This window comes from Prionailurus viverrinus, chromosome C1, assembly GCF_022837055.1.
Source record: "Prionailurus viverrinus isolate Anna chromosome C1, UM_Priviv_1.0, whole genome shotgun sequence".
Classification (NCBI taxonomy): Eukaryota; Metazoa; Chordata; class Mammalia; order Carnivora; family Felidae; genus Prionailurus; species Prionailurus viverrinus.
In genome coordinates, this window is record NC_062568.1 from 143,325,530 (window position 1) to 143,339,673 (window position 14,144).

At 39.0% G+C, this 14,144-nt stretch overlaps 2 protein-coding genes across 4 annotated transcripts in view; one reads left to right on the top strand and one right to left on the bottom strand.

Moving 5' to 3' along the window:
* The window catches only part of DNASE2B (deoxyribonuclease 2 beta), a 95,070-nt gene that overhangs the window by 25,448 nt on the left and 55,478 nt on the right, over window positions 1–14,144 (bottom strand). Inside the window, exon 1 of one of the 3 annotated variants that reach the window (XM_047873574.1) lies at window positions 936–1,003. The exons of the other annotated variants lie outside the window; for them this stretch is intronic. Within the exon in view, the coding sequence (XP_047729530.1) occupies window positions 936–970 (35 nt within the window). The 5' untranslated portion in view covers window positions 971–1,003. Of the gene's footprint in view, window positions 1–935; window positions 1,004–14,144 lie in introns of those variants that run through there. 3 annotated transcript variants of the gene reach the window in all.
* Window positions 1–14,144, top strand: part of LOC125173919 (uricase) — a 30,434-nt gene that overhangs the window by 8,819 nt on the left and 7,471 nt on the right. The window contains exons 2-4 of the mRNA XM_047873579.1: window positions 1,166–1,384; window positions 4,113–4,229; window positions 4,330–4,408. Of these exons, the coding sequence (XP_047729535.1) occupies window positions 1,166–1,384; window positions 4,113–4,229; window positions 4,330–4,408 (415 nt within the window). The remainder of the gene's footprint in view (window positions 1–1,165; window positions 1,385–4,112; window positions 4,230–4,329; window positions 4,409–14,144) is intronic.

A 14,144-nucleotide genomic window follows, 5' to 3' on the forward strand; every position in this document is an offset into this window, starting at 1 on the left:
TGCCCTACCAGGAATGCTGTGTCCCCAAGACTGAAGACAACCTCCCATATCTCCCACTTTCCTTTAGAACATAACAATAATTTCTGATGTTGGCTAGTATTTTACAACTCCTCCCAGAGGATCTGGTGATGCTTTATGTAAACAAATTTTTAGGTAGCCTATGTGCAATTAGCAGGTGAGGTTCCTTCTTTGTGACTCTCCCCAGACTCTCACTGCATGTTGTTTTTCATTTACTTTCATTTTTGTCACTTTCTGCATTATCATCTTAATGTTCAATTTTGATGCTTGCCTCTTCTTTCAAACACCAGTAAAGCCCAGGGACAAATCTTACGAATCCTAGCAGTGGAGATGGATGTATTTGCTCGTGAGAGCGCCAGCTCCAAATAAGGGCACTAATGAGTCAATCACCAGGCTTTTATTAAGTGTCTGTTTGCTAAAAGCATAGCTTTTCCTGCAGCCAGATGGCCTGGCTCTGCACTCCTGAAGGGAATCTGGACCCTGTCACTAATTACTCTTCTTCCCGGCAGCAAGAAGGGGAAGCAATTTTCAAATTTTTTTTAGTGATCATAGGGCATTTTCTCTAGAATATCACTCTGTATAAAAAAAAAAACAGGATATAATTATTTTCAGTTAACATAGTCACACATTTTTGTAGAAGAATGGCAGTCTGCATAGTGGTTAGGAGAATAAACTTTGGAGCCCACGGATCTGAGTATGAATTGTTGGCTCTATCCTTTACTCGCTGTGTGAAGTAGAGCTAGTCACTTACACTCTGAACCTCAGGTTCTCCCTCTGTGAAATGGGAACAATATTAGTTCAGAGCTGTTCCAAGGATTCAGTTAGCAGTTATTAAATAAAACAGAGTAAATAGTTTGGTCCAGGAGATACTGTTACTATTATTATTATTACTTAATATTATCAAGAAAGCCATCTACCTGTCTGTCTTCAGGCGAGTTTGATATATTTTCATATGATTCTTGCAATTCTCTTTTCTCCATAAAAGTTCCCGTTTTTCCTCAAAGGTAGGATAGGGTCTTGCTTTCATGAATACTCTTAACGCTCACCTGTTATAATTATACGATTAAATCAAGGCTTGAAGAACTTGCAGGTGACTTTTTGTTTTCATGTATCTTTCTTCAATACGATGACAGTGCTTTCTTTGCAGAATGAGGAGGTGGAGTTTGTCCGAACCGGCTATGGGAAGGATATGGTAAAAGTTCTCCATATTCAGCGAGATGGGAAATATCACAGCATTAAAGAGGTGGCAACTTCAGTGCAACTTACTCTGAGCTCCAAAAAAGATTATCTGCATGGAGATAATTCAGACATCATCCCCACAGACACCATCAAGAACACAGTTCACGTCTTGGCAAAATTTAAAGGGGTATGTATCATTCTTAGATGCTGCCTGTCTTTAAAAAAGATTTTTTTTAATGTTTATTTATTTTTGAGAGAGAGAGACAGAGTGCGTGTAGGGGCAGAACAGAGAGAGAGGGAGGCATGGAATCTGAAGCAAGCTCCAGACTCTGAGCTGTCGGCACAGAGACCAATGTGGGGCTCGAAATCACCAAACAAGATTATGACCTGAGTCAAAGCCAGACACTTAACTGACTGAGCCACCCAGGCACCCCTATGTTGTTACCTATCTTGATGCAGAATTCACTAAACTATAACATGAGTATATCACTTGCTTACTGCAAGTTCCCTTTACTTTCTAACCCTATTTTTACATTTGGGCCACTAATTCTTTTTCTTTTGGATTTTAAAATTCTCAGCCTTACAGAAAAGCTTTTTTCTTTTTTTCCCCTCTTAATCTCATTTCTTTGCTTTTTTTGGTTCTCAACTTACTACATCTTTTAGGAAGAGAATCCTATCTGACAAATTTACATGTTCTCTCTTAATTAGGATCATTGGCAAATCAAAGCCCTGGGAGGATTTCAGAATAGAATTTTTACACATTTTTTGTCATGCATTTCTTTGATTCCTGTTACCTATTTTTTTTTTTCTTTTAGAATGGTGTACATTTATAGAAGAAAGTACCATTTCTCTTCCTGGTGTTACTATAGAAGAAAATCTTGAGGATAAGATATATTTTGAAATCTATTGGTCCAATTTTTAATGGCTTCCTAATGTTCTCAACTGCATGACCACTTAGTATCCATATATGCTGGTAGCTGTATTCTTCAAGAGAGTCTTGGAGCTGATAGTATCTGATATTTTAGCACTTCAACTTCTAGTTTAAGTGTGAGGGAAGCTGTGTCGGACCTCCAGCAGATTTCTGGGAAACTCAAGATGATTTTTCTTTTTTCAAAGAAGTCTAAAAAGACAAGAAATGTAGACTAGAAAGTTTCTTTTCTCATGCTTTTGCATGAAATCCACACTCAGAATGCATGAAATGAACCAACTAATTGAAATATAATTTCTGCAAGGCCTAGCTCCACCCCGAACCTTTTTCTTGCTATTCAGAGTGGCCCAGCATGCACAAACATGGCTATAGAAAAAGGCATTGCTCTCGTAAAAAAATAAATTGAAAATAGGCTACGGTACTGCACTACAAAAGAGGGCCAGGTAACACAGATTCTCATATTTCCTGTACTATGTGAGAGATGCAGAAAAGTGAAGGAATGGACCTGGATCTTAAAGACAATTCAAATTCATTCATTGTAGATAGAGTGACCATATAATTTCTTATCTAAAACAAGGTGGCACTTTTTTTTCTTTTGTTTTTTTAAATTGAGATATGATTGGCATACAACTTTATATTTCAGGTGCACAACATGATGGTTTGATATTTGTGTATATGGTGAAATAAATTTTTATTTCTTGTCATCAGAAATTTTAAGAGTTGTCTCTTAGCTACTTTCAAATACATAATACAGTATTATTAACTGTATTTCCTGTCTTGTATATTACATCCCCATGATTACTAATTTTATAACTGGAAGTTTGTTTTGACTCCCTTCACCCACTTTGCCTATCTCCTCTCTCCTGGCAACCACCAATCGGTTCTCTGTATCTATGAACTTGATTTTGTTTGTTTGTTTTTGTTTTGTTTAGATTCCACATATAAGTGAGAACATATGGTGTTCGTCTTTTCTTGACTTATTTCTCTTAGCATAATCCCATCAAAGTTCATCTATGATCTGTGTTACCACAAATGTCAAGATTCACTCCTTTTTAGATGAATATACATTATATATATATATATATTTATACACACACACACGCACACTATATATATATATACACACACCATATAAATAAATATGTACACCATTATGTATATTACCAATATATATTACATTTTCTTTATGCATTTATCCACTGACAGGATACTTAAGTTGTTTCCATATTTTCCATATTTTGCAATGAACATGGGGTGCATATATCTTTTTGAGTTAGTATTTTTGTTTTCCAAACTAGGACACTTCTGAGAGTGAAATAAGATGCTAAATAATTATTCTGGGACAACAGGCATAAAACAGAACTATCCTGGGGAAACCTGTACAAATAGTCCACCTTAGGCAAGCCATAAATCATCTGTAGACTCTGCTAAGACCATAACGTATTGTCTAGAGATTATTATGAAGAATTTGTGTGGAAGTAGGGAGCTGCTTCATGGGGGTGGGAGTGAGGGATAGTCAATCGAAGGTCTGTTTGCAAAGCAAGGAAGCAGAAGTGGTCCTGTGTTAATGCTTTCCCCTGGGAAACTGGGAGGCCCATTTGGCAACCTCATAGAGACACCAGAGTGTTTTGGAGTCCACTGTAGTATTGTCGTTGGCGTGGGTGATGACTGAGCTCACCGAAAGGAGAATCTAAATGTTAAGTTTTCTTGTGCTCATCCATTGATTGACACATTTCTTCCTGCAAAACAGGTTTCTTTTAAAAACAGGGTAGTCTCACCCCGGTAATGGTGCTGTATTAACTACATTTAGGAGACCTTACGAAAATTTGGGATAAGGACCAATTCATGTCTCATGGTTCTTTCAAAATGTGTATTTCTCTGATTCTGAAAAGGATTTGAACAGGAAAGAGAACTCCGTGGATATTTAAAAATTATTTCTAAGTGGGGCAGGTATTTCTGATCACTAGCATTTTGTTTCACTTTACAGATCAAAAGCATAGAAACTTTTGCAATGAGCATCTGTGAACATTTCCTTTCCTCTTTTGACCATGTCATCCGAGCTCAAGTCTACGTGGAAGAAGTCCCCTGGAAGCGTCTTGAAAAGGTTTGCTCAGTTATTTGTGCTCTCGGTTTAATTAAAGAAATTGGCTTTATGACATATGCTGAAATTTTACTGGAAACGATTTTTTGTCCCTAATTTTCAGAATGGAGTTAAGCATGTCCATGCATTTATTCACACTCCCACTGGAACGCACTTCTGTGAGGTGGAACAGATGAGGAGTGGTAAGAAAGTATTTTTCATGCTTTGATTCTACAATAGCAATTTCAATATTTTTTTTCTTCCAAACAATTCCGTTTGTTAATATCGAGGAAAACTGTTGAGGATTTTGAAGGCATTTAAATCTGAGATGGGAATGAGCACTGTGACTCTGGAGTATATTTAAAAACAATCTCCTCCTTTATCGTAAAAACATAAAAAATAAATAATACATTTTGCCAGAAATCTAGGGGTTGAGTGAGGTAGATCATTTTTATTACCTGATTCAGAGGTGAGGGGAAAAAAAAGGCCTGGGCTGACAAAACCCCAAATCTCTGAATGTTCTGACCAGTACTTTTTGTACTATACCATGCTACTAATTATCATTACCTTTATAGGAAATAGTAAATAACAATCACGTTTCCCTGACATTTTATTTTCATAATAATAAGACCACTGATATTATTATAATTACTATAGAAGGAACCTCATTTAAATAGCAATGACAATTCTGTAATTCTTTGTGTTCACTAAGAAATTTAAAACTTAACCACGGAGCATAATTACAATAGGGACCTTATTAGTACTGAGGATTGAACTTAGCAAATATCAAAATTCCCAAAGCTTGTCTTCCACTGTTTGGTTAGGATTGTCAGGGCGGGGCAATAACTGGCCAGAGGACCTCTAGGAACTGTGGAGCCAAATGTGGTAGAAAGGTCTCCATCCTAATAAAAAATGAACTTTCACGATCATTATAAATGGAGAGTGTGGACTCTGAACTTTTTTCCTTTTCAATCATTCTTCTCTTCCTTCTCCTCTCTTCTCTTCCATTCCTTTTCTTTTCTGTATCTCCTCTTTCTTCTCTAGCTCTCTTCAGTAAGAATTTGAGGTAGCATCTCTTAAACATAGAAACATTATAAACTTAATAAAATAGAAGTCTCTTCTCATTCTGAGTTCTATTGGATAAAGCCCTTCCTCAGACAGTTCTAGTGTATTAGCTGTTACTTAATATTTTTTGCTATCTGTATTAAATTCTAGGCACAGCCAGGGACGTCTTGGTGTTTGATTAACAGTTATGTAATTTTTGCCATATAAAGGAGACTGAATAACTAGTTGTTATATTAAGTTGAAAAGATAATGATTTCTTAATCCCCCAAATGTGTAGTCATATATATTAACTTGCTGATGGAGCTGTTTGTTAGTTAAAATAAAACTTACTTTTCCTTCCTTCCTTCCTTCCTTCCTTCCTTCCTTCCTTCCATCTTTCTCTTTTTCTTTCTTTCTTTCTTTTTCTTTCTTTCTTTCTTTCTTTCTTTCTTTCTTTCCTTCCTTCCATCTTTCTTTCTTTCTTTCTTTCTTTCTTTCCTTCCTTCCTTCCATCTTTCTTTCTTTCTTTCTTTCTTTCTTTCTCCTTTCTTTCTTTCTTTCTTTCCTTCCTTCCTTCCTTCTGAATGTGACTTTGGGGGAGAAAGAGAAAGAAAGTTTCCCTAACTCCCCAGGTCAGTGTTTTCCTTCTCAAATCACATCATGTTTGTAAAATTATAAACTCTAAGCTGGCATAGTCCATCAGAAATGTAATGCAAGCCACGTATGTAATTTAAAATTTTTCTAGTAGTCACTTTAGGAATGTAAAAAATAAATTACTTTTAATAATATATTCTATTTAATCTGATATAGTTACAATATACCTTAAGTATGTAATAAAAATAAATTACTAATGTAATATTTCACATTCTTTTTTAAAAAGTTAAATGTTTGAAATCCTGTGCATATTTTATATTTACAGGGCATCTCAATTCACATTTGCCATATTCCAAGTGCTTAAGAGCCACACATGGCTAGTGGCTACCATATTGATTAGCCTAGCTCTAAACCATTTTTAAGTGATTTCGCAACATTTAGCATAGCATATTCCTCTTTCAACTTTCAAGTCTGTAAAATAATAGTTCTAGATAAGGTCTAGAATTCTATTTTGGGAGAGCTAATTAATGAATAAGAACATGTTGAAATACTATTCATTCAACAATTGGATTTTGAGGGCTTTTTATGTAGCCTAGGGCTGTAAATTCAGAGTTGAGTAAGACTTTCCCTGGCCCTAGTGAGTTTGCAGTAGATGAATAGTAGGAGATAGACTTATAAAAAGATTTATTGCAATAAAAGGGCTAAAAACTGCAACGAGGGCATCAAAGTTATGCTAGGGAAGCAAAGAGGTGCAAAAAATTGTCTTCCTAGGAAGAGTCTGGAAAGCTTGACAGGGGAGGAGGATATATTTCAGTTGACTTTTGAAAAATGATTCAGAATATGCTGGGCACAGAAGAGGAAAGAAAATTACAGGTGGAAGAGACAGAATGTATCTAGGTAGGAGCCATGAAGAAGTGGAAGAGGGAAACTAACATAATTTGGATATCTGCCTTATGCCAACCACCATCCTGGACAAATGATTTTAGTGTTGAAAGGGCAAAGCATTTGAGGAACAGTAGCAAGTTCAAAGGTCTAGTTCTTAGAGTGTAAGGAGCCAAGATGTATGTGAAGAGGTTGGTTTGGGCTGGATTTTGAAGGGCCTCATGTATCATACTAACAAGATGAGTATAATTTGGAAGTAGTTTTACATGGCAGTAAACCATACGTATTGGGATCAGACTATACCGTATTTGGATTTGAGCTCCATTACTTAATAACTTTGTGACTGTGAGTTACTTATGCTTCTTCAGTGGTTTTCATTTGTAAGATGAGGATAACAGTGTCCACCTTAATTTCCCAGAGAATTAAAGGAGATAAATATTAATATAGAGCATTTTAGCACAGGACCTGGCACATAGAAAGCATTCCTTAAATGATAGATACGATTGTTATTATTTAGGATGGCAATAGAGACCCAGGAAAGGTAGGTGTGTGTGTGTATGTGTGTGTGTGTGTGTGTGTCCTGTTCAGTAATTCTGATGAAGGTTATGGTGATCTGGCTGCAGAAACAGGCAGTAGAGAGACATTTAGAAACTTGTTGCAGAGATGGAGAAATGATGGAGTCAGATCTAAGGCAGTGAGAAGTAGAGATGGAGAGAATGACTGCAGAGGTGGAGGAGGGCATTATGTGAGGCATTTCTGAAGGGTACTGAATGAGTCTGAGTGATTGGATAGGGGTGGAGCTTGGAGAGAAGAAAGTTGCCCTAAAGTCGAGGGCTTGGGGGAGTTGGCTAAGGAGAACACGTATGATTAGAAAGTGTTCAGGGGGAAGCTGGTGATTTGGGGGAATAAGAGATAGAAATAGATTTGCAGACCATCAACAGACTGATGGTAGGTAAGGCTGTGGGCAAGAAAGAGCCATTCCAGAAAAACATGTGAAGCGAGAAGAGGAAAGTGACAGGTCCCAAGGGAAATTCCTCAGTTTACGGGTTGGGCAGTTCAAAAAATTAGAAGAAAGGTCAGAGAGATAGAAGGAAGATTGGAGAGAGTGGTGTTGTGGAGGCAAAAGAAAAAATAAATTAAGAAATCAGGGATAGTTATTGTGATAACAGGATGCGTAACGCACAGGATCCTATGCAGTGGCTCCATACAAGAAGTTCACTGCTTTTTGTAAAAGTCCAGTTCAGTGTGTGTGTGTGTGTGTGTGTGTGTGTGTGTGTTTGTGTGCACTTGTGTTGAGGTAATGTTCTGCTCCAAGAAGTTACTCAGGAACCCAGGTTGATGCAACCTAACATTTTTATCCTTACTTTTTTTGGGTCACCTTGAGAATAGATCCCCTTACCAGACAACCAGGAGAGGAAAAGAGCTTGGAGGAGCAAAAGGAGGAGACAAACCCCCTCCAGCATAACACCAGGCCTGAGAATAGAGCACCACACTTCTCTGGGAAGGAACCTAACCTCTCAGCCCCACCCAACTGCAATGGAAGCTGGGAAATGTAGTCTAACCAGGTACCTAGGAGGAAGAAGAAATAGATTTAGTAAATGGCAAGCAGTCTTTGCTATGGGAAGGTTCAGAAGTCTAGATTAAAAGAAAGTGGAACAGTAAGTGTGCAGTTTGGTAAATGGATCACTGGTGACTTCCACAAGAATATTTTAGCAGGGCCCTGTGGAGTGGCAGAGTATAGGGCTCTGCTGATCATAAGAAGAATACAAGCCACTCTTCATACCCTTGTTCTTTCCAGGAATTACCAGGAGCTATCATCAGCCTGAATTCTAGTCACCTGTTTGCTACAGAATGGAAAAACTAGTCACCATAGTAAAACCAAAGCTTTTTCTTTCTGCAGAGAGCCACAAAGCCTCAGCATACTGCAGTTGTTGTGGCTGTGTTCCCAGAAGCTCCAGCTTGACACATCTAGAATCCAGAGTCTCTCTGATACCATGTGGGGATGGCAGGGATCAGGGAGCAGAAGAAGCATCTATTGCCTTAAGCGTATGCAGTATATGTGTGTACATGTATATGAGTGTGTGTATATTCTAGTGTTGTGTATATAAAGATGACATTTGCACTCTGTCCCTGTTTGGAGAGTAAAGATCTATGATCTTAGGAGAGCAAAATTTAATTCTTCATTTGCTTTTTATCCAAAAGCTAAAACTGCAGATATTGTGAGGTAAGTCAATGTACAGGCATTGCCATAAGGAGTGCCCTTGCATAGGCTTAACTGAAGAAAGTAATCATTACACACACACACACACACACACACACACAAGCCCCAATTCGCATGTCAAAGACTGTTACAAACCTGTAAGCAATGCTTTTGATGAGGGGCTAGTTAGTTGGTGAGAATTCTGCCCTGTTAACACATGTACTTAATCACACATTTAGCCAGGCGGCTCCCAATAGGGACTTTTCCCAGCAGGATATGTAACTGACAGACTGGATTCTTTCTTATCAATTGAACAAACATTTATAGAAAGCCTACTGAATCTCGAGCACCATTTTAGACCCTGAGAATTGCTGTAAAACTCCCATTATACTCTTTTTTTAGTGGATATTTGAAAGCTACATCATTAAGTGTACTTTTGCCTGTTTCAAAGTCTGTTAGTTCCATGGGAGAATCTGGAAGGGAGAGACGAATTTTTTCACGCAAAGGGATGAGGACTGTAGTTATGTTTGTGACTTGCCAAACTCTGAGAGAAGAGCTAGGCTGTCCATGTGATGCAAGTTGTTAGTTTGGGTGTTCTAAGGAGACTGGCTCTTCCAAGCTCTTTCTTCCGTGTGTCTCCCTAAACTACAAGCATAGCTGAGTCTTGAAATCACTGGGATGGTTGAGTCACTAATTTGGACTAAATGGTCCCCCCAAACCTCTGCATTATTTGAATTATAACCCACAATTCTGTAAGAATCAAATTCCTCCCAATCTGCCACTGAGTATAGAAATTCATCTGGGGCACCTGGGTGGCTCAGTCGGTTAAGCGCCCGGCTTCAGCTCAGGTCATGATCTCACAGTTCGTGAGTTCAAGCCCCATGTCGGGCTCTGTGCTGATAGCCCAGAGCCTGGAGCCTGCTTTGGATTCTGTGTCTCCCTCTCTTTCTGCCTCTCCCCTGCTCTCACTCTGTCACTGCGTCTCTCAAAAATAAATATTTAAAAAAAAATTTTTTTAAAAAGAAAAAAATTCAGCAAAAACAGAGCCAAGTAGATGGTAGATGGAAAACACATCTCAACTAAGAGATATTGTCTTCTGGTAGTAAAAAAAAAAAGATCTATTGACATGGAGACCAGGGGGGCATAGGAGGTGGTTTTAAGGGGAAAAAAAGTGATGAAATTGAGGTCCTGGAGGACAGTAATTTCAGAGGCGTCAAGCTGGGCAGGTGGAAAAAGCGAGATGGAGGAAGGGGGAGACCCAAGACCTTTTCGATGTCCTGTGTGTGCCCTTTGTGGTGTCAAACTGAAGCACTCTTCAGTTTCTCCAAAAGAAGAGTTTTTGGTAAACACAAGTCCTTTAAACTCACCTCAACCACAACCTTGCTGTACAAAAGCCCAGTTAACTTCCTCCCACATGGCTGATACCATCTTTCCCCTTCCAGAATGGCATGGAGGGACCTTTCACTCTCCCCGCATGAGTGAAAGGGACTCCCAAAGGCAAATGATATTTAGTTTTCACTTTTTCTAGCACTTTACAAGTTTGAGGTTTTCTACTAGAATGATTTAATATGGTTTTAAAATATCCTCCTTTTAGCTATTTGTGTCCTTTTTGGAGGTGTTAAACATGGAAGCAATTATCCTGTTCATGACAGGATTTTTTTTTTCCCTTGGCTCAATAAAGCTTTGTGCTTTGTGACACCTGATGCGTAGGTAAGGAATTGGGCTTATTTTCTATTAATTCACAGTGAGTTTCTTCCCCTTAGAGAGCTAAAGGGTAGGATGTATGCTTCTCTGAGAGATAAACCACAATCTGTTAAGTGTGTAGGAGGACACTAAAAGCTAGCAAAGATTATGTTCTAGCAAAGTAAAATGTGAAAATCTTCCTTTTGCATTACCCTATAACCATGGCATAAAGGCAAAAAAAAAAAAAAAAAAGCTGATTAAGTGGTTTCGTGACAAATAACCTAGAAAAGGACAGTCCTTTTGGTTGAAATAATTCTGCCAGTCTAAGCTGAAGTTGTTTTCAGAGTGCGTAAGCCACTGTACTTTTTAGTCGATGGGTCCATGATTCTGAAAGGCTCAGGTTCGTACCAGTGTTCAGAAAGCTGGGGCACCGCCAACAGGGAAGATAAAATAAGCTCTTCGATTTCATCCAGAGTGTCTAATGTGTGCCAAGGGGGGGGGGGGCAAATCATATTAAAAGAGAATAGGGTTTTTGTTGTTGTTCTTCATAGAACAATGAGCGCACCAGAGTAGATGGTTTATGTTCTGCCCAAACTGTGGCCATAGTTAATTGTCGTTGGGAGCATAAAACATTTTATTCTATGTGAAACTGAGGCCAACACACATTTAAAAATGCAACTTCTGGGGCACCTGGGTGGCTCAGTCGGTTAAGCGGCCGACTTCGGCTCAGGTCATGATCTCGCGGTTCGTGAGTTCAAGCCCCGCGTCGGGCTCTGTGCTGACAGCTCAGAGCCTGGAGCCTGTTTCGGATTCTGTGTCTCCCTCTGTCTCTCTGACCCTCCCCCATTCATGCTCTGTCTCTCTCTGTCTCAAATATTAATGTTAAATTAATGTTAAATTAAATTAATGTCTCAAATAAATAAATGTTAAAAAATAAAAATGCAACTTCTTTCTTCATTTTCAGATGCTAGCAAGAAAATAGACATTTAAAAAGTTGCCTAGCAGAACTGACACTCCCCAGAGGGCAATAAATCTCATCCCAGAGCTGGAGGTGGATAGAGACGGCAGGTCAGAAGTGGTTTGCAGAACCCAATGAGCCTTTGTGAAACATGAGAAATATTCACGGGTAGTTAAAGTTGATAGGAAAAAGCCAATTATCACAACCTCATGGTCATAACTTTTATAAAGGATTTTCTGTGGGGCAGCCATTCTACTAAGTCCTTCATGGACGTTATCTCCGACATCTATCAAATTGGTGATCATCTCTGTTTGCAAGATGAGAAACTCAAGGTAAAGAGGGGTTAAGTAATGTTCTGAGGGGAATAGTGCTCATAAAATAGGGGAGGAGAGGCCCTGAGAACACTGAGATTCGAATTCAGGAAATCTTGAGTTGCAAGGCTGTGGTCTCAACCACTGTGCATCAATGCATCCAGAAATCCTTTTATGATTAAGACCATTGGAGGAGCCAAAGTCTTATTGGCTTATGTGGATGCTGATGACAATATAGTGCTATGTAGGAAACAATGAAATAGGTAAAATTTGCCTCTGGTTCTCATTCACTTTCTCTTTATTCCCCCTCCACGAACCCTGCTTGTTCTAACCTCATTCCATATTGCAAACTCCTTATTTCATTTCTATAGGGTTTTTTTCTAGAAGGGATTACTGTTGGAAATAGATTATATTAGTTTATAAAGGCTTCAGAAGTCACTCCTTTATGGGGTCTTCGTATTTTAATAGGAAATGTTTAAGGAATAAAAAGTTTTTAAGACACCTAGGGGCCATTTCTAAAAATGATGCTTCGGTTTCCATTTCAGGTTAGTGGAGATGGTATTTTTCAGGCTGGGGCTCTGTCTGAGGCTCTCAAAAAATACTATGGAAGGGAAGATGGCAACCTTCTTGTCTCCTGGAAAGAAACTGTAAAGAAATGGGAAGACAGAGTTAAAGGAAGGAGAAAACATCATGGGGATGGGGAAGTATCCAAAAAGGAGGAGATAATGAAGTGCTGAGTTCAAATTCCATTCCTGCCAGTTTCTAGCCATGTGACTATGGGCAAATGGTTGAAAGTCTCCTATATAAGACTATTTAATAGAGGGACGCCTGGGTTGCCCAGTTGGTTAAGCAGCCGGCTCTTGATTTGGGCTCAGGTCATGATCTCGCAGTTCATGAGTTTGAGCCCTGCAGAGGCTGCTTGGGATTCTCTGTTTCCCTCTCTCTCTGCCCCTCCCCCCTCTCTCAAAATAAATAAACAAACATTAAAAAAATAGTTAATAGAATTTGAGGATTAAGTAAGATAATGATTGAAAAAGGCAGCAACTAAATGCATGCTGATCATCAGGAAGTCTTCAGCTAATGTTGATGTCCTCCCCTTCCCCTGCCATGCTGTGTATTAGAAGGGAAATGCTAAAGATGAGTGGAGGAGAACTGTCTAAAAGAAAAAGAGACTAAGCTGTGAAATACTGATTCTTTGATGTGAATCAATCTTGTTGCATGCATTCACTCATTCATTCAATAGACACTTATTGATTGTTTCTGCAATTCTCTTGTATTTTAAACTTAGCCTCACTTGGGTCAGCTCTATACAGCATTTAGAAATGCTGATTTTGCAGCATCATGTCTTCACACATCCAGAATCCAATAAACAAAGGCAACTTAAAGCATTAGGTGTTGCTGGTGTCTCTCTTGGTCCTTCTTCAGATATAGTTTCCAAAGAGGACTTCAAAATGTTAAATACCATTTTGGTTGACACATTATCCTGGAGCACTCTGATAAGAACACCTTATTTAATCAGCAGATCTACTACAAACCACTGGCCATTGCTCTCTTTGGTAGATGTACACTTGTGGCTGGGAAAATATCAAAATGTGGTCATTGTTTACCTACTTACGAAACTCCACAGCTCCTGAGTTAGCCACAGCAGTTGAAGCCACATAGATGATGTGAACTATTGGATTATTAAGAGCTTCCCTGGATTTTAATTGAGGATCATGAGTTATATTCTTGTTCTTCAACTAAGACCATGTACAACATAGATGCCTGATGCCTCTGGCCCTTGAGTTATATACTAAACAGGCCAAGAAGGATAGGTCTTAATCAGGACTAACTTCAAAGCTTTAAAGAGATGACTTTAGTCATCCTGTCATGGCACTATGCTACTGGTGGTTTGTACCCAAGCACTCCTTGAACCTCCAGCCTCATCAGCCTGCACATACAAATAAGGGAATGGTGATGTTAATTCTTGAATTTTCCTGGCCTTATAGTTCTCTCACCACCAAACTGCTGGGTCTCCCCAGCCAAATTCTCCCACTTCCTGACAGTCGGGAGGTCTGTTTCACACGTGTTCAGGGAGACGTTTGCACCCATTGGATACAATACTGCTTCACTGGCTCTGCTCAGCACTGGCTGTGCTAGTTGTCCCTGCTCTTTGTGAAGAATGATGCTCTCTACAGAACATTCTACCCTGGGTCTTCCCAATATGACACCTGGTGCCCTGTTCTAGCCAGGCTTCACCAAACTGCCAGAGTGTGTTTCACATAGAA